The sequence below is a fragment of the Triturus cristatus genome, chromosome 3_2 (genome assembly GCF_964204655.1).
Source record: "Triturus cristatus chromosome 3_2, aTriCri1.1, whole genome shotgun sequence".
Taxonomy (NCBI): domain Eukaryota; kingdom Metazoa; phylum Chordata; class Amphibia; order Caudata; family Salamandridae; genus Triturus; species Triturus cristatus.
The window spans coordinates 461,818,848-461,845,695 of NC_140584.1; the positions used below are offsets into that span (position 1 = coordinate 461,818,848).

At 49.3% G+C, this 26,848-nt stretch overlaps 1 protein-coding gene across 1 annotated transcript in view; it reads right to left on the reverse strand.

The window, feature by feature from the left end:
• The window catches only part of C3_2H11orf58 (chromosome 3_2 C11orf58 homolog), an 85,569-nt gene extending 63,336 nt beyond the window's left edge, over positions 1 to 22,233 (reverse strand). The window contains exon 1 of the mRNA XM_085648092.1: positions 22,030 to 22,233. Within this exon, the coding sequence (XP_085504218.1) occupies positions 22,030 to 22,098 (69 nt within the window). The 5' untranslated portion in view covers positions 22,099 to 22,233. The remainder of the gene's footprint in view (positions 1 to 22,029) is intronic.
• Positions 22,234 to 26,848: the final 4,615 nt, after the last annotated feature.

Below are 26,848 nucleotides of genomic sequence, written 5' to 3' on the forward strand. Positions count from 1 at the left end.
TATTCTGATTTGCCGAGTCCCATCCACAGGTTTTGAAAACCAGTTAGGAACGACTCTGTGGGACAAGGTTGTAAACGAGCAAATGCACATAACAAATGGATCATCTCGTCTCCAGGCACAGTTAAGACCAATGGGTTACATGGCTTTCCTCAGACGATTTAGGTGATCGGAAATATTTTCAGGGCTTTTTTTTTTAGAAGACACTGGGCCTTTTCTTTCAATGGACATTTTTAAGATTACTCGCAGAGCAGAGGGCAGCCGAGTTACAGGACACGTTCTCTATAGGTTGAAAACTATGCTGGCTTTGAAAGGGAATGTTATTCTGAAAGTCACGCATAGGCATCTTCGTACACCCACTAGGCGGAATGCCATTTGTTTTTAATGTTTACCAGAATCTTGCTGCAGTTTGAAATTGTCATAGAGAGGTCTTTGGGAGTGATAGATATAAAGGTTTGTACAGTTCAACGTAGATCCAATTTGTGCTGCACACGTCGAACTAAACAAAGCTTTATAGTTGGCACCAGTGGAGATGTAGCCGGTAAAGCAGAACATTTGTCACTGGAAGTGTAGATTAACACAGCTTTAGATTTGCAATGTAATCCACATCTATCCAGAGTCTGACGCTTCAGAAATCGACTTATTTTGATTGGAACAAACAGCTGAGTGCAATATTTCTTTCTAGAAGCACAGACCATGAGTCACCTCTGAACCGTCCTTATTTTGACTGACACTAGGTACACCTACCAAAAATATCAACATTGTACAACAGTCTTGAATAAATAGCATTACTGTCAGTGTACAGCGTAGTCTGCACATACTAAATTTACTATTCAGTTCTGTAGGAGTGAAATCAAAAGGCAACCGGGTGGAGCTGTGGGGAAGAGGCAAGACACATCTAAAATCATTTGGAATTCTGGACGTGGCTCTTCTCGAATTCCACAAGCATACAGAAGCAACTGCATTCACCAAGAAGGAATGGCTGATACAGACCTTGACTTGATCATGGCTACCCAAAGCTAGAACTTGCGACTCCACATGAACAGCTTTTGCAATATGCACAAAACCAAAACACTTCCCAGATATTCCACACGGCATTCATACATTTCCTCTGAATCCACATACTTAACATCTTAGAAGCCTAAATGTTAGGACTGTATATTTTAGTCGTGTTCCCCTGACTTGAGTGCCCAACTGCACATATTTTTAGGTCTCGCCTGACCCAGCGCATGCGCTGGTCTGCCGAGACTTATTGAGAGGGCTCCAGAAAGTGCTACCAGGCCAGCCTAGAGCTACAGTGCATGTGCGTGCCACGTTTTACCGCGATTACTTTCACTTTCGGCTGCACGCCCGCTTTGATGTTTGATCGTGATCGCGATCACTTTCACCGCTAAGCATAGCCAATAGGTCTCTCTTTTGGGACCTTATAAGTATTTAGTTACGCAACTGTTGCATGGCTAAACACTTATAAGGTCCCAAAGGCGAGACCTATTGGCTATGCCAATGCTTGTTTGATATTGGCTCTGGCCTCACACTAATCTTGGGGGCACACAAGCGTAGGGCTGTCCCTTAACATGAATGAGATACAAGGCCTGAATTGGGACCTGGAGAAGCGCATTAACCATGCCCTCATTTTACTGACAGCGAACTTTGTCCTGGGTTAAACATGTACAACAGTTATGGAACTATATACGCGTTTTGTGAATCCATAGTTGTGACCATAACGGTTTCCCTGCGTCACTGAAGTGAAGGTCTACTGGCCCAGTAGTATAGGGTTCTGCTTCTATTCACTAACCAAGATCCATAGCATTAACTTCCCAAGTGTAAGCTGTGCATGTTGAAATAGGTGGCCTGTGGTGCACATGTAATGTAAGTCTGGGTAATGGAGGGCTGTTGGTTCCATTTTGGAAGCCTCTGTCCTGTTCCTATGCAGAAGATAAAGGCGAAGTTGTTTTCCCTTACAGCACATTGTTGACATTTCTGAAGATGGAGGGAGGAGACCTAGGCACTGAAGTGATGTCAGAGAAGACATGGCTCGTTTGGAAACGCAATTAGGTCCTTTGCAGAGGGGGACTACAGATTAGTCTTCCTGTCGCACTGGCATTTGGCAGATGGTGAGAGTGAAGGGTGGGACTGCAGTTTCTGATCTTAAGTTAAAAGGTACCCCTGTGGGTGAGGCCACATTTCACTGTGGCTGATAAAAGCCAGGTGCACAAAGCACACACCTCTCGGTGTCTCTGTTGTGGGTGTTCCAGGCTAGGGAGAGAGGACCATCAAACTAAACAAAGGCTGTGCCTGGAGAGCAGCCTGGAAAGGAGAACCTCACCAAGCTGGTCTTGAAGGTACACAATGTGAATCCACATCCCCAGTCTGTTTTGACTGTATAAAAGCCGGACCCACAGACCCACTAGTAGCTCCGGGTTCCAAGCTCTCTTTGACCAAGGAAGAGTGCTCTCCAGAGTACTCCGGGGAGTGCTGTGCTACCAAAGCAGGAGTCTCTGCCTGACAGGCAGCTCCTAGACGTAAGGAGACATCACCTGAAGCATTTTGTAGTAAACTTGTGCTCCTCGTAACATGGTCACCTGTGGTCAATAGACCTTTCTTTGTGTTTCCACCTCCCACAATACCTGTGTGCATTCTACATTCCTCTCGAGTGTTCTGTTCTTGTCAGTTGATGGTCTGGTCAGCTGGTGAGGTGATGTGCTCTGCTGTGTCTTAATAAACCCTTCTTGTGATTAATCTACAACATATTTATTGCCTTGCTGAAAGATGTTCCTCTGGCCTGAGGTGCCTAGAAGCGAACAGAGAGGGAAGGAGCGAACCGCCACTAAGAATTGTGACCAAGGCAGACCGCTACCAAGAACTGTGACCAAGGCAGACCGCCACCAAGAACTGTGGCCAAGGCAGACCGCCACCAAGAACTGTGGCCAAGACAGACCGCCACCAAGAACTGTGGCCAAGACAGACCGCCACCAAGAACTGTGGCCAAGACAGACAGCCACCAAGAACTGTGGCCAAGACAGACCGCCACCAAGAACTGTGGCCAAGACAGACCGCCACCAAGAACTGTGGCCAAGACAGACCGCCACCAAGAACTGTGGCCAAGACAGACCGCCACCAAGAACTGTGGCCAAGACAGACCGCCACCAAAAACGGTGGCCAAGACAGACCGCCACCAAAAACGGTGGCCAAGACAGACCGCCACCAAAAACGGTGGCCAAGACAGACCGCCACCAAAAACAGTGGCCAAGACAGACCGCCACCAAAAACGGTGGCCAAGACAGACCGCCACCAAAAACGGTGACCAAGACAGACCGCCACCAAAAACGGTGACCAAGACAGACCGCCACCAAAAACGGTGACCAAGACAGACCGCCACCAAAAACGGTGACCAAGACAGACCGCCACCAAAAACGGTGACCAAGACAGACCGCCACCAAAAACGGTGACCAAGACAGACCGCCACCAAAAACAGTGGCCAAGACAGACCGCCACCAAAAACAGTGGCCAAGACAGACCGCCACCAAAAAAAGTGGCCAAGACAGACCGCCACCAAAAACGGTGGCCAAGACAGACTGCCACCCAAAACGGTGGCCAAGACAGACTGTCACCCAAAACGGTGGCCAAGACAGACTGTCACCCAAAACGGTGGCCAAGACAGACCGCCACCAAAAACGGTGACCAAGGCAAACCGTGCGGGCCGTCACCAAAAACTGGCCAAGGCAGACTGCGGGCCGCCACCACCACCAAGAACTGAGCCAGAAGTGAGTTGTGCCACCGCAACCACACCTGCACTCAAGGTGACCCATACCACTGCAACCATAGATCCCACTGCAGCTGTCTTTCTGCTGCTGTAACCCCTGAACCTTGTTTGCCACCTGCTGCACCTCTCACAAGACCTAGAGTGGGTCCACTGACAGCTGGAGATGCTTGATAATCCAGAGGGAGCACCCAGCTAGGATGCTGCCTGACACCGTTTTTCTGATGCAACCCTCCTCTGGATTGTGGGCTTTAAATCCAGCCAGTGCGTCTTCATCCAGAAGCAAAAGCAAACAGGCACAAGTCCCGACAGCTGCCAGAAAAGTGCTCGGATGTCTGCTGTGATGAGATTGTGCTCAAAGGGGACTTTCTAATTGACGCTATGTATTGAATTAAAGGGTAATCTGCCCATAACCTTTGATAGTTGCTTAGGAGAAACTCTAAACCCCCAGGAAGAGACCTGGTTAGAATTACAAACAAAACAAGCATTGGCATAGCCAATAGGTCTCGCCTTTGGGACCTTAGTGTTTAGCCATGCAACAGTTGCATAACTAAATACTTATAAGGTCCCAAAAGCGAGACCTATTGGCTATGCAAAGCGGCCGTGAAAGTGATTGCGATCAAACATCAAAGCGGCTGTGCGGCCGCGAAAGTGAAAGTAATCACGGTAAAGCGCGGTGCGAGCGCCCGCGCACGTCCACTGTAGCTCTAGGCTGGCCTGGTAGCACTTTTTGGAGCCCTCTCAATAAGTCTCGCCAGACCAGCGCATGCGCTGGGTCAGGCGAGACCTAAAAACGAATGACCCTCACACCCCCTTGAGTTCTTCTGTCGCCCATCAGGGTGTCTGACAGTGGAGCCAGCGGGAGCACAGCCGATGGAATTAAGATGCCCTCCCCGACTATTAATAAATAAGGCATGTGACCTGATGGTTTGACGGGCAGGTACCTACCCCGCACATTTGGGGCAAAGTACTCTGTCCGCTAAGCTCCAAATCAGACCCGTAGCCCTTTAATGTAAAATCACGTGAACAGACCTCCCGCAGAAATAAAATTCGATCTGAGAATCAGGTGTGTGTGTTTTTTTCCTCCATTTATCAACTGTGGTAAATAATCACAAGCATTTGCAATGCAATAGGTCTCGCATTAGTGAAAGTTTGAGCTATTGCCGTTGCCAATGCTTGTTAGATTTTTGTTTTTGTCAAACAATATCATAGCAGCAGCATAAGTAATACAAGAAAAACAAATGAAAAGGTATGCTGAGCTGCAATTTTTTTTTTTATAATTGCATTAAGGATGCAGTACTTCATGTGGCTAATTGAGGTCCCTGTAGAACTCCATAGGGACACCTAGTCACAGCCTGTGGTATGGCACCCGTTTCTTGCTTTGTGCATTTTCTTGTATTACTGATGTTACTGCTGGGATATTTTGTGATCTAAAAAAAAATCTATCAAACATTATAATTTGCAACAGCAATAGCTCAAACTTTCAGTAATGAAAGACCTTTTGCATTGCAAATGCTTGTTCTGATAGGTGGACATCTTTTGTCACAGGCCAGCTACTAAGAAATAAGGCACTTTGGTATGGTGGCCAAACTGAAATCTTGGAATACAGGACCAGTTCCCCTTCAGAACTACAGGCCACCAAGAGATATGACCTCTAATTAAATGTTATCTTAACTAGACCAGATATGCAGAAGAGAGGCATAGTTTTACATCCTCAGAGGGTTTCTGAAGGTGGGTTAGGGAAAGCTACAGTAGGGACTGTTATATTTTGAGTCCATTAGAACTGTGCAAATTGTTATCTAAGTGCGCATTGATGAAATCTGTCATAAATTTGAATTCCTGCAGGGCACGTTCAGTCCTTGATTCTTCCACTATTGATGGATTGAGAGCCATAAATTAGCAAATATCGACACCTAATATTTCTAAGCATGGGAATTTTTTTTCAAAACTGTTATCCCAAAAAGACATTCTAAATGTTGCAAAACAGTGAGACAGCACCTTGGAATGATAGATACTGTTTAAACCCCATAGAGTTTTATTCAATTCAAATGGGTGAAAGGATGAGTTCTGCTGAAAATCCAACCTCTGAATTGTAGTTTGAATATAAATCTCTTCAGCAGAGGCGACCCAGTGCCTACTCAACTACCTCTAATCTCACACACTAATCAACAGTGCAGCGATGCCAAATCAATACGTTTAGAGCATGTTTCTAAACCTCAATCCCTTCAGTCAACACCTTCCACAGAGATCAATTAACAACCCACACCCTTTCCAGCCACGCACTCTGAAAGAGCCCCCAGTACCCTGAAGCAAAGTTGGGTGATTTGGGGTGCATGTTTGCTTTTCCACGTTCTAGGGTGGTTGGAGGGCGCCCCTCGAAGCTCTCGCGATAACAACGAGCACATTATAATTGATGAATGTGATGCTGGTTTGGTAACTTTCTGTAAATTGTGTAGTTTGGATGTAAGCCAGTTTTGTGGATTTTCAGAATTGTTGGGTAGTGTCGCGGGACTGTGAAGTTGTCCAGCACCCGCTTGTCCAGTACTGACACCCACACACTGCCCTGCCAAAGCACCGCATCCCTGATCAGCAGCGCCTTATGCTACCCCGGCAGTGGGCCCTGCATACAGCTCCTCGGATGCACCTCAATGTTCTCTGTGGCACTGGATGCTGGCCCAGTACCGGCACTGATGCAGCTCCCCCGCTGCGCCTACCGTGCTGGCCAGCACAGCGCTCACTCCTGTACTGTGCGAGCTCGGGGCTCTGACAACACACTAGAATCCAGGCCCTGAGCTCCCTGATGTTCCAGTACTGGGGCTCACACACAGCTCTGCCAGTGCACCTCAGCCCTGACATATGCCCCCTGGATTGTCAAAGGGGTAGGACCCGCACGCTGCTGTTCTTTGCGCCTCTTTATGCCTACACCACCCTTTGCTATTGAGGAAATGTTGCCCAAACTGCTCTGTTAGTGCATCTCAGTCCAGCCCAAGCGCCGCTGCTGCTCCTGTACTGGGACCCACACACAGCTCTGCTTTGGCACCCAATCCGACCTGCAATGCCTTTGCTATTCCAGTACTTGTATCCGCATGTTGCTTTGCCAATGCTCCCTGTTAGACCTGGCATCTTTGGTGTGGTTTCTCCTGACTTTTTGCCTCTACCTCCTATATTTTTTACTCTGTGCTGGATTTCGTTTTGCTGGTTTAGATGCTTTGGGCACTTTGCCACTGCTGATCAGTGTCAAAGTGCAAGTGCTCCCTAGGTAAATTCTTATTGTAATTGGTTATCCATGATTGGCATATTTGTGTTACCAGGAAGTCCCTAGTAAAGTGCACCAAGTGTGCCAGGGCTGGTGATCCAAATGCTACTAGTGGGCCTGCAGCATTGATTGTGCCACTGTTAGACCTGTCAGCCCTTAAGCAGTTCCCTCCACATTCTACCATTGTGTCCCTTTTCCCCCCCTTCTCATTTTTTCTGTCTACTAAACTTTTTGGGTGCTGGTGTAGAGGTTCTGGGCGCCTTATCTTCACCACATGAGGGAAAGGCGCAAGGTGCTCCTCTGAGGAGAATAGAGGAGGAAGGTGATATTCACAAAATGGTGGCTCCAACTGTCACCTCAGCACCTGGACCATGACTGCTATGGGAGATTCCAGAACCTTCTGGACCTCTCTAGCAAGTCAGGTCCAAGGTGATAAATAGAGGTGACAGGAGGGCGGCCATTTTAGGATAGAGCAGAGCAGCCAGTTGCCAGGAGTAAGGCACCTGAGTGGGGAGGTGGTTGCACTAGTCGAGGATGGACAGGTCTCCGGGCCTGCAGCGTTCCCTGGCCAGTGATAATACCCCCAACCTGTTGACCGGTCCCTGGGCGCTGCCAGTGATTCCAGTTACCCCAACATCTGTGGAGGACTTAAGGAGGAGTGAAACCCTGAACCCTTCGCTCTGGCCGAGGGCCACCCACTTCTAATACTGTGGTTGCCAGAATTACCATCTCCCTGGACCAAAGGGGAAAGCTGCGGGTGCCCAGGCCATGAGAATAACGTCAACTTCTGCCGCGGTGTAAAGTGGAGACAGAACCCCCTCCCCCCTGTATCGTCACCCTCCCCTCCATCCGAGAGCTCTGCCTACGAAATCGGGGTGCTGCCCTCTTACCAGATTGAGAGTCTGCCTGGTGAACCTCGGCGGTAATTTGGAGTGAGGAATGGCTTGAGGAGGAGCGACGGCGCCGGGGTCGATTAGGGCAGGAGGAGCGACGCGACTGACAGCAAAGAAACCCCCAGTCAGGAAGTGCCAGCCGAGTCACCTGATAGGGGACCCGAGCGCCGCCCCCCAGGCTGTGGTGTGAGAACGGAGGCTGCGCACAGGCGGGACGCGCTGCCTCAGATTGGTGCAGCGGGAGCAGAGGGACGGCTGAGGAGGTAGACTTCCTGTCGGATGACCGGTGAGCAAGAGGCCCGGCCTCCGGAGGCGGAGTAGGCGCCCCCCTCGTCAGCGAGGGCCAGTGGGAGGTGACCTCGAAGGAATGAATTATCGGGTCCGTGACTGGTGAGAGAAGTTCCGAGTGGGACCTTCCCTCCCCCCACCTTTTTCATCTGCCCCATGTGAGGACCTTTCCCGTGACACTTCCCCCTCTTCCTGGCTCCGTGTCTAAGGAGCAGAAGTCTGACACGCAACGTTGTGGGCGAGGAAAACCACAAGGGAACAGTAAACGGAGTGTCGCTACGGAGGAGAAGGGGTGGCAAGGTCTGTGATCGCTGGAAATAGGAGAGGGTCCTTGGAGAACCGGCCTAAGGAGGCGCTCGGGAGTACAGTAAAAAGGGGGTGGAGGGAATTCAGGGGACAACCATACTGACTAGCTCCTAGGTGGGAGAAGCCCCTTTGATCGCCAACAGCTTTTCCAAGGTACCGTGACCGAGTACAGTCAGGATCTAAGCGGGGAAAAATGATCAACTAAGGGCCCAGCCTACCAGGGATTAGTTATCCTTCTATTAACCAGAAGTCCTGGGGAACCCACGTAGAAGGGGGGAGAGGTGCCAGACTAGAAGTAGGACCCCTGGCCCAAGGTTGTCCCGGTAATTCCCGGAAATGCTATCTTGAAATGTAACAGTGTGCTAAATGTAAGCTGTTTTGATGAAAAGTTTAACCTGAACTGTACTGACCAGTTATGCCTCAAGATATTGGGGAATATTAATTTGAAAATGTACTGAAATGTTACCAGAGTAATGGGAAATTGAAATCGGAGCATAACAAGGAAGAGAAGTGATAGTTTTGTTCTTCTAATAAAGCTTCTCATTTAATCAGTGTAGCGTCCTTTTTGGATGAGGCTGCGCCAGATTGCAAGCTGGGTAGGATGCAAGCATGAAAAGCCAGAGGGAGATATAAGCCTGATGACCTGAGCCAAGCTACCCCTAGGACTTAGGTCTAACAGCCACCCACATGAGTAGCCCTAAAATGGGGTCTCAGGCCTGCCACCGCAGTGCCTGTACGCTGTCTGTGAACTGCCATGCTGACCTGGCCAGTGTCCCCACTGACCAGGCCTAACCCTTCCCTTTCTGTACACATCAGACACCCCTCTAGAAGGCCCAAAGTACCCCCCTGGGCAGGGTGCAGTGTACGTGAAAGGTAGAGCATGTACTAGTGTGTGCGACATGCTCTGGTAGTGAATTACAGCCATTTTAGTTTTTCACTATTGAAGGGCTATCTTGCCCATAGGCTATAATGAGGGATGCTGGGTATAAGGTTTACCTGCATATCTTCCCATAGGAGCAAGATAGAAAATAAAAGTCTGGTATCCCTGAACTCAGAATTTAATAACACATCTTTTTAGAAGGATGGTTTTTAAATCCTGTGTTTGAAAACAGCGCTTTATAGAAAGTGGCTATTTTCTTGTCTGACCTTTCTGTGTGCTTCTGCCTGTTTGTGAATTGGCTGTCTGGAAGTTGGAGTGACAGGTCTGGGAAATTCCAGGAGGCAGGGTGAGTCAGCCCAGGGCTGAAGGGAGCTATCTGCATTCAGAGTAGTGGGAGGAGTTGCACCTGGGACCTGAATAGGGCTGTGCCTGCCTTCCACAATGCTGGCTCCACCTCCTGCTGAGCAGCTGACGACCTTGCCCCTCTCTCTCAAAGGAAGAAGGTGCCCACTGACAGAATCCATCCAGAACTGGTTTTTGCTGGGCTCAGAGCCCTCCTGCACAAAGGGAACAAAGACTTTTTGGGGTATAAGTACAGGACCCCAAACCCCCGAACTTTAGACTTCTACAACCAAGGGGAACCTCTGCCGGAAGAAGAACAGCTGGAGAAACTAAGAAGGAAGATTGCCCTTGCTGTGTGCTCTGGGGCTGACCTGCTGTTTTGCTGATTCAACTAAAGGAGAGAAAAAGGGAACTTTGCTGTGTGCTGTGATTCCCCCAATCCACTTGAAACCAAGACTTTGCTGTGTGCTTTGTCTTACTAAAGTCTCCAAGGGCCTGAGAAGAGCTGGCCTCCTGTTGGGACCGCAGGGATATCAAGGTGCCCAAGAAAACATTCTGCAAATAGTTGTGTGCGTGTCTCTGCGCACAACCGGTACTTATGGTAAAGACTACCTGCCCATGTAATCCTGGGGCTTGGTGTGCTACCGGCACATAGCGGGGCTGGGTGAGGTCTGCCTGTCTTTTTTCTGCCACGCCGGCGCTCAAGAGTGCGTGCCTGTGCACTACCTGAGGCCGTCCGCCGAAGGGCCGAAATCACCGCCGCTGGCCCGGCACAACCAAGAAGTGCTGCAACCCACTAGAGCGCTGTGTCCGTGTGCTCCCCCGCCTTGCCTGCATTGTCGTGGCCAAGGTATATCGCTGGGGCCTGACCTGAAATCGCCGATTCGAAGCTCACCGCCACAGGCCCGGAGTCTCCTAAACGTCATCTCTCTGCCGCACTGGGACTGGCCCAGCGGGAGCGAGTGTTTCCCCGTAACTGGAGGCTCGACCGAGGGAGCCGCGCTGTGATTGGAGGAGCCACCTCCTCGCTCTTCCCCGAAGCCGCTACAGACGGACGAGGACTGCCAGGCCCCCCCCCCCTTCGCATCAACAAGGTAACTGGGGTTGAGACGGGCACCGTGTTCTCGCGCACCACACCAGAGGGGTGATTTCTCTTAAACCGGCAATCACAAGATTAACGCTGTAGTTGACCCGCGCGGCCTTTGGGACACCGGGGAGACGGGCTGAATCTCGCCAAATTGACAGTGTCACCGCCGCATAACGCGCTAGTTGACTCGTACCTCTGTGACACAGGGAGGTTGCTGATTTCGGCATTTGCATCCCAGAGTCAACCAGCGGCGCACCCCTCACGCTCGGAAGGCGGCCTTATTTGCACCAGTTTTTACTATTCGGAGGGGAATCGGGCTGATAGCAGAGAGTACAGAAGTGAACTATTAACACCAGAAACCTACCAGTTTGCTTTACTAAGGAAAGCTACTAAAAGAACATTAACAAAGTGAACGCTTGTCAAGAGACCATTTCAAAATGAAGGAGTAATTTATGTATGTGCATTTTTGGGTGTTTTGATCTGACCTAAAGATATATAAAGATAGTTATATTTTTATAACAACCTGTGTGGTGTACCTTTGTGGTGTTTCACTGTATTGCTGTGCGTGTTGGTGCAACTACTTTACACATTGCCTTTGATAAGCCTGTCTTCTCGTGCCAAGCTACCAAGGGGGTGAGCAGGGGTTATCTAAAGAGTGTATCCCCCTTATCCTGGCTAGAAGTAAGGGTGCCTATTTGGACAGTGGTACCTACCTCTGCCAACTAGAGGCCCCCAGATCTAACACTCCCTAATTAATTATGACCTGTAGCAGCCATTCTTTAAGTGACAAGACCAGAAAACAGCTCCGTTAATGCACCCCACTCTAGTCTGCACCGCTCCCCATTACTTAAGTGATCGGACCCACACAGCTCTGTCAAGCCCCATCAGTCGTGCGTGTAATGCTTCGTATTATCGAGGCGCTAGGACCCAAGCAGCTGTCAGTGCACCTCAGTCACACCACCCTGTGTAAATGGTATTATTTGTGCATTTGATACAGGCAGAGGCTCACTCTTGCCCACGAGCAGATGGTGAGACGGGGGCAACCCTTCTGCGCGCTGTATAATATTACTCCCACCTCAGAACCGCAGATTTAGCTGCTTGCCACTCGCTTGTAAAAACAAGGGACAAAAGGCAGAGGGGCAAGGTGAAGAGCAGGAGAGGGAGGGGCATGAATCAAGAGACAACAATGTATGGAGCAAGGGACAGTGTGGCAGGGAGCAGGAGACTGAGGAGTATGAGCACAAGAGAGTGCTAAAGGAAAGAGGGAGGGTAGACAGCAAGAGACAGGATAGAGAGCAAAAGATAGGGGTAATATAACATGAGACAGCGGGTATCGTGGAAACGTCTCAAGTTTTCCTGAACGTGTTGCTCTTTGATAAGTGCGTGCAGGGACGCTTAGTTGTTATGGATAATGTTTTGTGGGTGTGTCCCTCCCTCCGTATGAGCTGGTGTTGTGTGTTGGTATCGGACCAATTTAAGAAAGCACGAAGCCCTGGGAAATAACAGACGCGGCATATCGTGCTGACTGAACTGATACCACTTGAGGCGCTGGCGTGTCCACCACCTACGTGAATGACCCGGTGTCAGGCAGTTGGGGGTTCATGTTCAGCAACTTAGTAACCGCTGCAAAGTGGGAAGGATGGTCGGGGCTCTGTATTTTTAACAGTAACACGATATGTTGTGAAATATGCATTCTTAGTGAAGTGTAGACTAAGCGTTGACAAGACGCGCGTGCTTGGTATAGGGAGAAGATAGACCGACTCCATCCTTGGACTAGACAGTTGCTACAAGAAAAAAAACAAGAAAGGTTTAGAGTAGGGGAAGAGCTGTGTTTCGCATCGGTGCAGCGAGCGACTTCTGCCGCCTCACACACCACGTTAAATGATTTGTGATGTTTACCCAGATGTCGAAGTGCAGTAAAAACAAGAAGGGCTGGGCGAGAAGGGAGGGTGGAATACGAGGAGCCTGAATACAAGCGACGAAAAAAAGAGGAGGAGAAGGGAGATGCGAGCAGAGCATCAAAGGGCTGGGTGAGAAGGGAGGGGGGAATGCAAGGAGCAGAGGAGCAGCTGTGCACGTGCACGCAAGCTCTGGGCCAGCAAAATCATGTGGGTAGCACTTTTGAAAACCCACTTACAAAATGCCTCAAAGAGACAGCTTGCGCTGTCACAGCGAGACCTAAAAAGTGTGGGGGGGGGGGGAGGGGGGGGGGGGACACCTCGGAGATGGAGCAAGGTGGGGCTGAATCCTTGGCACACTAGACCAAGCACTACTGTTTTATTTGTACCCATTATCTGTTCTGTGAATTATTGCATGTATTTTACTAAAGTAAAGCACTAGGTTGGATAATCATTTACTGCACTACTAGGTGATTGCTAACTTTTGGAGAAACCTGCTAATACCCGAATACATGGCATTACTATCACTGAGAATCCAGTGATGATGGGGTAGTACATGGCCCAATTTTACATGGAGAATAACAGGACGTACCCCAGGACAGCATATGGTAAGCAACCCCACGGCTGAAGCCCAGTAGCCCCTACTTGCCCTAGGGACCTGAAGAGAGTGTCATTATTCATCCAACAGCTCACTAATTTAAGTCTAGACACTTGCAAAGGTGCAGTAATAAAAACACACCTCTAGGTCTCCTAGTAGATTAAAGGACTGGTCAGTCTCACACACTTACATCTAGGCATGCTCTGGGTCTAACATCCACACATGGACTTTGGCGACTCCTCAGGAGTATTAAGTGATACATATATCTCATCTCAAAGCAAATGCCCCTGACATGTGGGGTTCCTCAGGGATCTTTCCTAAGCCCCACCCTTTTTAATATACAAGTTCCTTAGCAGAAATTGTACTTCTGGCCCGTGGTACAGATTGTCATGTATGCCAACAACACCCAGTTGGTTGTCTCTCTTAATCAGCAGGATTACTCTGGACCTGGCCTAGCCTCGTGCCTCAAAAAGGTATCCAGATGGATGGGCAGCTCATATTTGAAGCTTAATGGGGAAAAAACGGAGCTTATGTTTCTCGGTAACTGCCCCTGCAAACATAGATCCATTCTGGGCCCACCTCCTACTCCGAAAAAACAGATTAAGAGCTTGTGCGTCTGGCTCAACTGTAACATGGATTTTCATGAACAAGTTTGGAAAGTCGCAGCCAGCTGTTATAGTCTTTTGAGGATGATTATAAAGATCCGTCCTCTATTAACTTTTGTTGCCAGACGGCTGCTAGTTCAAGCATTAATTTTGTCACGGCTGGACTATGCCAACACTGTTTACCTAGGAGCCCCTCATTTTACGACCAAAAGACTACAAACTATGCAAAACTGTGCAGCCCGCCTGCTACTGAACATACCCAAACAACTCTTGGCTAAACCCACTCTTGACACTTTGCACTGGCTCCCAATACAGGAGAGAATTCATTTCAAGGCGATGTGCATTGCACATAAAGCACTTTCCGGAAAGGGCTCGCCAATGATTCACTCTATGATTCAGCTCTATCGATCCAACAGGGCTTTGAGATCCGAAAGCAAGTGTCTGGTAGTAGTCCCGAGAATCAGACGGGCACGAAGTGCAGGCCGCCTGTTCTCATATAACTTGGCTAAGCTTTGGAACCATCTTCCTCATCACATTCGCCTTGAGCCAAATTACTTGAACTTCTGAAAACTTTTCTCTTCCCTTGCTCTGCTTGAAGTTTAATGAAGCGCTACAGCTAGCGCTGGATGCCCTCGGGTAACCACGCGCTTTGAAATGTTTCTTCATTCATTCATCCATTCATATATGTGTAATCCAATGCAGCTTCTGAGGATTTGATTTAGAATATTTAGAGAATGCTGTCTTGGCTTCTGAGAGCAATGAACACCGTACATAGTTAAAAACACAATAATCACAAAAAAAGACAATACTATAACAGTTATAAAAGAGACAAGGGTGCAGACGTGTGGGATAGCTCGGAGGAATGATAATCGAGAGGAGACTATACAAAGGCACAAGTTTTGCGGGCATGGGGTAGGATGTGCCTACTAGGAAGATCTTTAGCTACTTTCTAAACTGTACGAGAAAGGGGTGTAATGAACTGACTTCAAAATTTGGGGGCATGCAGGGAAAATGTTTGTCCGCGTATGTGTCCTTTCCATTTCTGGCTCTTGAATCTTGCTGTGGTTCGGCACCACAAAAAGCTTAATGGGGAGATGATGGACGGAGTGTTGAACAATGCAAGCACTCACTCCCAGTCAGTGGTCGAAGTGGGGGGGGGGGGGGGGGGGGGAGGGGAACGGCAGGGCACTACTTCAATTCCAGCGATTCCGTTCCCCTACTTTTTTATTTTGAAAATGCGTCCCGGGACGCAAGAAATCGGCATGGCCTATAAAGCTCGGCGTTCGAGGACGGGCGGCAGAGAAGTAACAGGACCCTGTCTTAACAGGACCCTGTCTTTTTCTTCTTACCCAGAGAAGAAAAATACAGTGTCCGCTTCTGCTCTGTATCTTCAGCTGCCTTCCCCCCTCCCCACAACTCTTTCCCTCTTCCCTCTCTTTCTGTCTAGCAGTTCTTCTCTTACTGAAAACCATGACTTCAAGACGGGGTTTTCACTCTCTTTCCTCTCCTTTCTCTTATTTCCTCCCCTGTAAAATGGATCCAAAAATGAAAATAATTTTTGCTGGAAATGTCGTATTTTAATTCCAAAGTGCAGCATCTGGAATAAAAGGTTAAAAATAGGAAAAATAAGGAAGTAAAGTAAGACAGACTGGTAGCCAGAGGGCAAAGAAAAAATTTCGGGGGGAGGCTTAATCTTTAAGCAATAGGCAGAGTGGAGCTGCAGGGGCTCTTAGAAGGGGTGAAACAACAGCAAGGTCTCATTAACATGCAAATGGTCTTTAAAAGACCTGTGAAGTGCTCAGGTGCGGCTGTCTGGGTGCCCGGGAAGCTGTCTCATCTCGGGCTGCCACACACGGGGGGGCAGCTGAAGCCCTTTGAGTCCAATGGGTGTTGCGCGCCTGCTGGTAGCAAACTGACCAGATTGATTTTATTCACACCCAAACACATTAGCGCCACTTTTACAGAGTTTGCCAGTGAAGCGCTATTTTTGTTTTCTTGTCTTTGTTTTCCCTGGGCTTGCAACTAGTGCACCAATCCTGGAGGTACTGCAAAGTGTGGATTGGAAAACAAAATGTGTACTGCGGCTCTACATACAGGGATGTGGTCTTTTTACCATACTGCTTACGTTTTGTAAGGATATAAGCAATGGGCATTGAAATGGGTCCATTCATGGCCCTGTAGTCATGTCCTTAACTTTTCAGGCAAGAGCACTCACTAATTTCTGAATAGTGAGTGTAAACGCATTAAGGTAACCATGTTGTTCCTGCTTACAATTCACATGGTTTGCTAAATTTTGCATTCCTTATGAGTGTTTGCTTTTTCCAGGATGTTGTCACTTTTTTTTGTAGGCTGCATATTGCTCCGCGTCATTTAAATTGAGCCACCTCCAGGTGTTTATAGCCGGCAGCAATTGGGTTGTAGTTGAAGGTAGTGTGAGTTTTTCTCAGTGAGGCAGTATGGTGTTCAGTGGGGGAGAGAATGTGGCACTATGGCCAGAGCTACTTAATTTGTAACTGAGGAACCAGGTTCAGCCTTGATAACCAATCCACCAGACCACTCTCCTTAGAGAGCACAAGCCCATGCTAGATCTTAGAAGGCTGCGCAAGACCTTAGAAACCCTGGTGTCTTCGCACCAGCAGGTGGACCCTAGAAGTGGCAAGTGTGGGTTAACCTTCAAGGATTGTCCACCACAATCCATATTGAAGTTCACCTCCAGTCTTGCAGACAGGCCTATGAAGCAGCACACCCTAGAGCGACAGTGACTCTGTCACTGAGGTCACAGGACACTTGAGAAGGGCCAGCTCTAGGGCAGTGCAACCGGTGTGACCGCACCGGGTGCTGACTTTGGGTGGAGGCATTATGTTTGCAAGTATATTAAGGTTTTAAAACTGCTTGCTGCCTTCTTCCTGGCCTCCAGCAATTTTCGGCAACAATAAAAATTTCATGATGACTGGTGTTTAATGTTCTTCCTAGAGAGATCATTTTGTCTAGTGGAAGTTCTGATTCATGGAAAGGTAGCTCAGAGGGTTAATGTGCCTGCTGCAAAGAACATGTACCATACAGATTGTGAGAAGTTGGCCTGGTATATGCTGTCCATTAGTTATAGTGGGCACCTTGTACCAGTCCAAACAACCCTTATTGATGATAGGTTTAAAGACAACCTTTACTGAAAGCTATCCTAGTGGTAGCTATGGAGAGCAGCCTTCAGGCTAAGTCTTGAAGGAGTGTAAAGCAGCTTGGTTTACCAGATTATAACCTCTTGAATTACTAAATGAAAGGAGATCAACACAAGGTATATATAAAATATATGTATTTATTTCTAAACACTCACTACTAATCTCTTTATGAGATTAGAGTCCAAGATGCACAATAAAACAGTTCTAAAACGACAATAAATAGCACAATATACAATGGGCCCTAGGAGCGGACCAAACCATATATTAAGAAAGTGGTATAAGAACCACGACTTCACTAGACACAGTGCCTAAAGCACGTAGAATCGCTGGGACCCCAAGGAACCACCCAAGGTAGTGACACAGGAGACCCACAGGGGACGTGTGCAGTGTGAGAACACAGGCGCGAGCCCCGCACTATTTTATGGGAAAGTCACGGTTGGAATTTTAGAAGTTAAGGACACTTAGGAGAGGACTTTGAGAAAACCTTTAGACTTAAGGGGTTCTAGGGCCAGCACACACGGGAGCACCGGAGTACTTGAGTTACCTCACCCAGGGAAGCCGGGTGCAAAGGTGTCAAATGGTGTCGGGGATCGCCGTTGATTTCAATGGCGATCTACTGCAAAGTGCTGCTGCCGGGAAGGAGAAAAGTGTCCGGTGTGATCCAAGCCTGGATCGAATATCAGAAGAACCTGAAAGCAGAGGGTACAGAGTCTGGGTCACTTGCCAGTGACCAGGGGCACGGTAGACGAAAACACACCGATGTTGGGTGATTCAAGTGCGAAGAGGCGAAGCTTGACTCTGCAGCCACGAGGACCAGGAGGCGTTGACGACAGCCAGAAGCTGGATTTGAGCTGTCCCATAAAGGATGTCGAGTGCTGGGGTGTCGGTCCTCGTATTGAACACAAGCCTTGGCAACAGCAACCCACGCAGAAAGAGAAAAGATGCTTTGGTGCGGACCAGCAAGGCGCTGGGGATTCCCCAAGCAATGGAGAGTCAGGACTTGTCTGGAGCAATCAGGTAAGCCTAATTAGGGGTAAAGTTGCCTTCACAGGGACCCACCAGTTGACGGACTAGGGATTGCGAAGGGACCTCGAGAGAAAACAGAAAGGGCCAGCTCACGGAACACTCGTGGAGTGTAGGTGGGCAATCTTCAATGCAAATGCTGCTCGGGGTAAGGGCTATAAGTAATCCAAAGCTTAGCTGCAGGAGTTGTTGGAAAGCTGATGCTTCTGCAAAGTGACGTGGTGTCCAGGGGTTCGGTTTGCACGGTCGCCACGAGGGATACGGGCCTCAGACTTGCTGTGGGCACTGTTCTACCTCTAAGACCACGGAAACCCACCTCCTGTGTTGCAAAATTCTTCAGAGTCTGGCGGGAGCTTCGGAGCTGCAAACCGGTCAGATCTGTCTTTGGTGCCTGCCTTGCAGGGGAGTAACTCCTTTACTCCAAGGGAGATTCTTTCCTTATCTAGTTCAATGTAGATCGTCAAAGTTCCAGGATTCAGTATCAGAGTTTCCTCCAGGTGTAATCTAAAGTCCTGTAGATAGGGGTTCCTTTCTTATACCCAAGGAAGGGGTGGGACAAACTCTAGGGACCCACCTATGGGAGGGTCTGGAAAGAGGGGTGGCTACTCCCATTTCCTTTGTCCAGTTTCGCGCCAGAGCAGGGGCTGGTAGCCCCTGCAACCGGTTTGAGCTGGACTATGCACAGGACACCAAATGTGCCCCCAGTGCTGAACTTCAAAGCACTCTTGGAGTGCACCCACCCAGCCCCAATACACTAAAGCCTTTCTGGGAGGTGGTGACACCTCCCTGTGACAGGAAACCTATTGTCCAGGCCTCCCCTGCCAGAGTTTCGTCCAGCAACAGGAGGGCAGACTCGTGTCTGTGGCTGGCAGCATCCATTTTGTGATGCCAGGGCACTGTTAGCTGGTACCGGGTATACCTGTGCTGTCATGTCTCTCCCTCTAGAAGGGTGGGATCATACTCCCACACCAGTTACTTGTGTGGGGGTATGATTCCAAAGTGTTTGACACCAAATACAACATGTTTCCGTGCAGCCATTCCAAAGTTAGCATTTACCGTTTGGTTATAATGCACTTAAGAGTGTATGGTTTGGCAGCATCACAAACAACCCCAGAATAAAGGTTCTGAAGGCTGCTGAGGGGCTCTGCTCATGCATGGGCACCCTCTCACATAAAACCCAGCACCCTGCCTTCAGGATTGGTAAGGTCTGCCATAGGGGTGACTGATAGGTTTATATGTGCAGTAATATGGAGAGATATGGTGAACCTATATCTCAGTAAGGGGTGCATGCACCACCTTACCCAGGCTGCAGTAGCAGACCTGTGGTGTCATTTTGGAAGGCTTCCCAGTGGTGACACAATACATGCTGCAGCCCCTGGTAGGCCTCTGGGGTACCTATGCCCTTGGTACATAGTATACCATATACTAGGGACTTATAAGGGTACCCCAGAATCCAATCTGGAGTGTACCTATAGTACTTGTAATCAATTTAAGGGAGAAAGCAGATAGTCTGGCTGGGATCCTGCTATTCAGGACCCCAGCCTAAGTCGAAAACCAGCAAAACACCAGGAAAAAAGTGGGGGCAACCATGTAGTCAGATTCCACCTTCCTACACAGATCACAAAGTGCACATAATGTAAATAGGCCAGTGGGCTACTGCTTTTGTCAAAGCTCCTTTTGTTACTTGCAGTTTATAAGTTAAAATCCTAACATACAACAGTGAGCTATTAACTTTCATCTAAGAGCTGCATACAAACAGCAAGGTATAGATTAGAGCGTTATGTTTTTCCCCCCAGTCTCTGATTATCCTAATGTTGCAAAAAGTGTTCTTTTGGACAGAAATAAATTCTGATTATTAAAGAGAACCCCCAACCATGGTATTATGTTTTAAAATTCTGAGTTTGTTTCTCCAGACCAATCACTATTAAACTATACCGCCTAGTAGTATGGTTGGCATGTGACTCATCCACCTTCTAGTCCTTAGACTTATGTAACATTTTCTATACAGTGATTTACACACATATTGATTGTCTCTGAGTAATGTGTTTTGATGTAAAGTGCTCTGACACCCTACACTGGTCTGAGTGGCGCTGTAAATCAAATTAAATGCATCTGAGAGAGAGTGTGGTTATGGAGACTTGAGGGGCACTGTTAAAGTGTGGAAGTGAGGGAATCCATGGCAGAGGTGGTCATTGGGGGGTACTAAAAAACATTAATGCAGAGGGCACAACCAGTGCTAAGACCGGCCCTGCCCTTGAGGCCAGTCTGCCTCAACCTTAGTTAGCACCATTGGCCTGGTTTCAGAAGTAGTAGCTGCAACTCACCAGGGATTGGCAATGCAGAATTTGGCACGCACACCAAACTAAGTTCGCAAACTTCACAGTCTCTCTGCTTCATTCACAAGTACTTTTAACATGTGCTGCTTGCTGTGGGGTCACTGGAATTAAATATGCAGCAAAGGAGGACAAAATTATGCCAGTGTTGACTAAATTATGCATTTAAAAAAAGGCTGCAGCGTAATGCAGTATATTTTCTGATATTTTATTATTTTGACATGTACACATGCTAACAGTCTTTGGAAAGATTTTGCCTTATTAGCACCAGTGTAACATACAAATGCAACAGTGAGAAAGATGATCAGTCAACCTTTGCAATAAGCCATCCACTCCGCAGCAAAACAAGTCACATTTTTTGTTAACTTTTGATACATTTGAGCTATAAACAATTTATTAGTTTAAATGGTCAGATCATGCAGCAGATCTTGCATTAGGGGGCAAATATGGCAGAGCCAGAGTTATATAGAAAATATTTGCAAACTAGGATATTTTGCCATTCATGTTTGAACTGCTGTTGTGGAAAAAGGGAGAAGTGCTGATGATAAACACCATGGCTCTGCGAAAAATTGCTTGTGCTTCCACATTTTATCGTATTTAGGACATTCTGTGATTAGAAGCATATCCCACTTTGTGAATGTGTTTTAATGTCAATAACTTATTATAACCTTTATATAATCATGTGTATCCATTGGTTGATTAAACTGGGCAGTGAAATGCCAAACAAATACTAAAAATTGTGATATTTGCGCATTCTGGCCACACCTCTGGTTCCGCCCACTGAGCCTATCCTTGGGTTATTCCCGCCCTCTGATTCTCCGCCACAGTTCCCCTATTTCTTTTCCCCCACTTCGACCACTGCTCCCAGTCAACTAATCTGGGTTTAATCCATCATCATTTTTTGGCTCACTCGCCACCCCAGTTCAGACACGACATATGCAAAATCAGTCTGACCCTGTGCCTCATGGGAATAGTCCAGCACGAACTGCCAAGCCATGTCTTCCCTGGACATGGAAACAAGCATCCTGGGGCCAGTTTCTAGCTTATCAGCCGTCATCAGCCAGCCTAGCTTGAGTTCAGCACCTCGGCATGCAGAACCAGACTATCAGCATTGGCTTTGACCCCTCCCCAACAGCATATCAACTAGGCAGAAAATATGATCCCGCTAGGATCTAAACATCAATCCAGGAACTCAAAATGCTCCGAAGGTCGGTCTCGATGTATTGCTTAGATTCTGAGGGGCGGGGGTTCCCTCAGCATCTCGCGTGGCCCTCCTTGGTCACAAACTTCGGTTCCCTCGCCTGGACATCATACTATGTGGAGAAGCTATGCGGGGGGTGAGGGGCGTCGTATTGTACACCGCATGGGGAAAGACTCCCCCATGCGGTGTACAATACGAGGGTTTCGCAGCAGGTAGACGCTGCGCTGGTGGTAACGGTGTGTCGTAAAGCAGTGTTTCCTGCGCGTGCATAGTGCACCAGCAGCACCTGGCCAGTCGCTGTACATTGCTAGGCGTGCAGGGTCTCTCCCTCTGACCAAGCACACTAGTGCAGGAAGTCCCACGTTCTCTGCCGCTGCTCCCCTTACCTCATCGCTGTGTCCGTCAGGAGTGGCGCTCCTCTTCGAGCCACGCCGGGAGTCGTCGGACGAGCTCATGCTGTCTTTGGCAAGGTACCTCGCCGAACGACTTAAGCCAGTCGGCGGCCTAAGCAAGAGCCTTCCTGCAGTAGCAGGCAGCGGAAGTGCTGCCCTGGGAGCTGGAGTCCCGCATGCTCTTCCGGCAGACTGAAAAACCTGCACACCAACTACAAGCCCCAGAAGCAATTGGAACAGAGGCTCCGCCCCAGGCAAACAGAGACTAGAGCGCAGGGCTGCAAGTTCTGGGATGGAAGTTATGAGCCTGATACATACAGCGCATGCGTTTCAGTACCTTTTCACTGTGCTTATTCTTCCATCATTATGAGGATTTAGAAGCACTTTTCTTCTACCGTAGATGAAGCGCGCCCTCTACCGCTATTTTATATTAAATGTATTCAGATTTAAGACACATACTAACCGCTTTGAACCACCAGCGTTTCTTACCATTTTGCCTTCTGTGAAACCCTCATTGAATAACTACTGAAAGCTGGGGAACCATACCTATGCTATGCTACCTGCTATGGTTTGAACCTCAAAACAATACAAAAAATACAGAAGCAAGTGTACATCAAACAAACACACTTATTATGAAATATGTATTTAATTCATCAACAAAAACATCTCCAATGCAAAGTGAAATTGTTTGCATTTCTAAAAGGCGCTGGACTAACAAATCATTATGGATCTTTTTTTACAATCTGCTAAAATTATGTAATCTTCTAAACAGTCATAGACCTCTATAGAAGGCATTGCAGACTCCGAGAGATCATGCTCAGCAGGTTAGGAATCACTGTAATAAAGAATCCTTAATCACTAATCTAAACAATCCCTTGAGATAGTGCATACAATTAATTATTTCTTATGGGGCATCGTCATTGTTCCGACGGGTATCCTGGGCCGCAGGTTGACCTCGTGGGCAGGCGCAGCGCGCAGCGGGCAAGCGCGACACAGCACACCTACGCATGTAGTCTCTAGTTGGGAACCCCGCCCCCGAGCGGGCGTCCCCTTTTATTGGAACCCCGCGGTCCACGCCTGGCCCGCGGATGTGGTGTGACATCACTTAGGACCACTAGACTGTAGAATGCTACATCCCTATCCAACTCTGTTCAAAACAAACAAACAACGATTCACAATAGTTCAAAGGGTTCAAACCACCGGAGTGGTGATACTTGCGTGCCTTCCGGCGTCAGCGTCTGGCGGTCTTCAATAGGCAAAGTCTTTAAGACGCTGGCTGGGGCGCGGATTTGGTCTTAGGCAGTACCTTTGCGGAGATCCCAGCATCCGAGGACTGGGGTCTTGCCTGTCTTCAGCTGGTAGGTTCTCTGTGGACCCCCTCGCATTCTCAGGACTTCCGGGGGTATCGGCGGAGGTGCTCTCCGTGGATTCTCCCGTGGGTCTCTCGGGTTGTTCTGAGGGCACTTCTTTGAACCAGGATATATTCCTGGATACTTCATCGCCTCCTTTCCTGGCAGTTACCATGGTCCCTCGGCTTGCGGTTACTGTCCATGGCCCCGGTTCATAGTTCGTTCTGAATTTTCCTCCCGGGCGGCGGTCCTTGAGGAGGACGGTGGCCCCGGTCCGAATTGTTCTGGATGTGGCCCGGCGGTGTGTGCTCGCCCGTTGGTTTTGGCGTGTTCTTCTGGCTTGCACTTCCTCTACATCTACAGGTGGTGAGGCGCACCCTGGGCACGTAAGGAAAAGGTCTCTCTGTGAACATCAGGGCCCACAGGCTTCTTTGAGTGGTGCAGTGGTGCGTGCTTCGGTACTCCCGTAAGAACTCGTGAAGTCGCCTCTCGGGGTCTGTTTGCTCCACGCCTGCGATCCGGAATACCTTGTTTAGGGTGCGCATGAAACGCTCCACATCGCCGTTGGCTTGCGGCCATTGGGGCGTTATCTGTCGGTGACGCACTCCTCTCTGGCTGAGGAACGTGGCAAACTCTGTCCCCTGGAAGGGAGGTCCATTGTCGCTACGGATTTCCTGGGGAGAACCGAACATCGCAAACATCTTTTCGAGGATGGGTTCTACTTGGGCGAATGCTGTCGAGGCCACTAGTTCCAGTTGAGAACTCATCCATGAGTACTAAGGTGTGTTTCCCCCCGGGGAAACTCCCGAAGTCCATGCTCACTCTTGACCACGGGACAGTGCTGGCATTTTCTGTAATCACTGGGGCCGGTCTTTCTGCCCCTCCGGTCAGCTGGCACAGCGGGCACCGCCGGATGTACTCTTCTACCATCGTCTCCAACTCGGGGAACCATACCTTCACCCGCATTCTGGCCTTCATCTTCGTGATGCCCTGATGTCCCCCGTGGGCTAGTCGAGTTGCTTGGTGTCTCAGCGCTTGAGGGATTACTAGCCGTGCCCCCCGTAGCAGAATTCCATCATCGGTGGCGCTGAGTTCATGTCGTACATGCCACATCTTCCCTGCGTAATCCATCTCGGCCTGGCTCCAGGAGTTGGCTGGCCGCAGATAGTTGGTCCACAGCCCTGCCTGAACGGCGGCTAGTGTTCTTCGGTACACTTCGTCTGTGGCAGCCGCTTCTTTGATGTCTTCTAAGGTCATGTTTACCGGGCAGGCCGCGGTGGACACTAAGTGGATGTATTGTTCGACTTCCATGGTGTCTTCGGGTGCAGCCGCTGGGGCCGGGTGCCTGGACAGGAAGTCGGCCGGGTTTTTGGTGCCGGGCCGGTACACTACTTCCATCTCATAGGGTTGTAGCTGTACTGCCCATCTCTCTATCCGCGGCGGGGGGTGCGGTGCTGTTCCCTTGAAAAGGGGCACGAATGGTTGGTGGTCGGTGACCATCGTGAATGGTTGTCCCTTGAGGTATAGGTGAAAATGGTTACAGGCCCATTTAATCGCTAGGGCTTCACGCTCAATCTGAGCATATCTGGCTTCTGTGGGAGTCAGTGACTTGCTGGCGAAGGACAAGGCTGCCCACGGCCCTGGTTCTTGTTCCTGGGTCAGGACGGCGCCCAATCCCACCGGGCTGGCATCTACCAATACTTTGGTCGACTTTGCGGGATCAAAGTACGCGAGGGTAGCTTCTCCTAGGAGGGTATCCTTGATGCTCTGGAAGGCTTCTTCTTCTCTCTGTCCCCACTGCCACTTTGCGTCTGATTTCGTGAGGGCTCGCAGCGGCTCCGCCCGGGTGGCTAGTCCTGGGATGAATCTCCCACAGTAAGTAGCCATGCCTAAGAAGCTGCGTACTTCTGTTGGAGTCAGCGGGCCGGTGCGTCTCTGATGGCTTGGGACTTCCTCGGGTCTACTTGGATGCCCTCTTGGTTAAATACATATCCGAAGAATTCCAGAGATGGCTGAAAGAACTGGCATTTCTCTTTATGTAGGGTTGCCCTGTGGTCTCAGAGGCGCGCCAGTGTGCTACGGTGTTTGTAATGCTCGGCCGCCGTCGCAGAGTGGATGAGGATATCATCGCTGACGTTTAGTACGCCGGGCAAACCAGACAGCATCTCTCTTATCGTGTTCTGAAACACTTCGGCGGCAGACGATATGCCGAAATTGAGTCTCTTGTATCTCCTTAACCCTAGATGGGTGCTGAACATGGTAATGTATCGACTGTCCTTGGCTAGTGGGAGTTGGTGATACCCTGTGTTCAAGTCGATTTTCGAAAACCACTTGGACCCATTCACATCCGCGATGATGTCATCCATTGCTGGCGTGATGTGACGCTCCCGCCGTATTGCTTTATTCGGCAATCTCATGTCAATGCAGAGGCGTATTGCCCCCGGTTGCTTTGGCTTCTCCGCGATGACCATCGGCGACACCCAGGGAGTTGGTCAGGTCAACTTCTCGATAACGCCTTGTTTTTCTAGGGTCTCCAGCTCTTTCTCCACTAGTGGCCGCAGGTGGAACGGGACTCTCCGGTGTCGTAGTGCGACCGGGGCGACTGCCTCATCAATATGTAGCTTGACTGGACTACACTTGATACGTCCCAGCCCCCTGAACAGTTCCGGGAATTGGTTGAGCAGTTCCTCCACTTGGTGAGTCTGTACTCTCCGTGCGAACGAGACTAGACCCAGGTCTTCTGCAGTGTGACTGCTTAGGAGAGTGTCCGCTTCCCTGTCAATCACGTGTATCGTCACTGTTACCTCTAGATCCTCCGCCTTGATTGGTACCGTGATTTTTCCTTTTAATGGCAAGGGTGTGTCGGCTCCGTAGGCATATATACGCGTTTTGGACGGCCTTACCACCGGCCGGGGCTTCAGCTGGCGGTATTGTTGCAGGCCCATGACATTCACTGTGGCACCGGTATTGATGACCGCCTGTATTTCTTTTCCGGCCACGTGGACAACGCACGTTGGTTGTGGCCTGCGGCGCAGCTTTAGTTCCCGCGCGAACGAGATGAGGTAGGTCTCTCCTTCCTCTTTGTCCGATGACTCGTCGCTCGTTTCGTGGTACTGCTTTCCTCTTCTCTTTGGGTCTTCAGGCGGCCTTACGTCCGTCACCGACAGGTGTCTTACCGCTTTCGTCGGGGGTCGTCTGTTTCGGAACGCCCTGTCCCTCGTGCGCCTCCGGCATACCGACGAGAAGTGGTTCGGTATCCCGCAGTTGGTGCACGTCTTCCCTTGTGCGGGGCAGTCTTTCGCAGCATGTGGTTCATGCCCACAGTACCCACACTTTGATTTGGGCTTCTCTGTGTTCTGGGTCCTGAATGGGCCTCCCCTTGGTTTGGCGCGAATGGCATCCGCCCGCTCTACCTTGACGTTTCCGGCTTGTGCTGGGGTCTTCGTGAGCGCCTGGTCCATCTC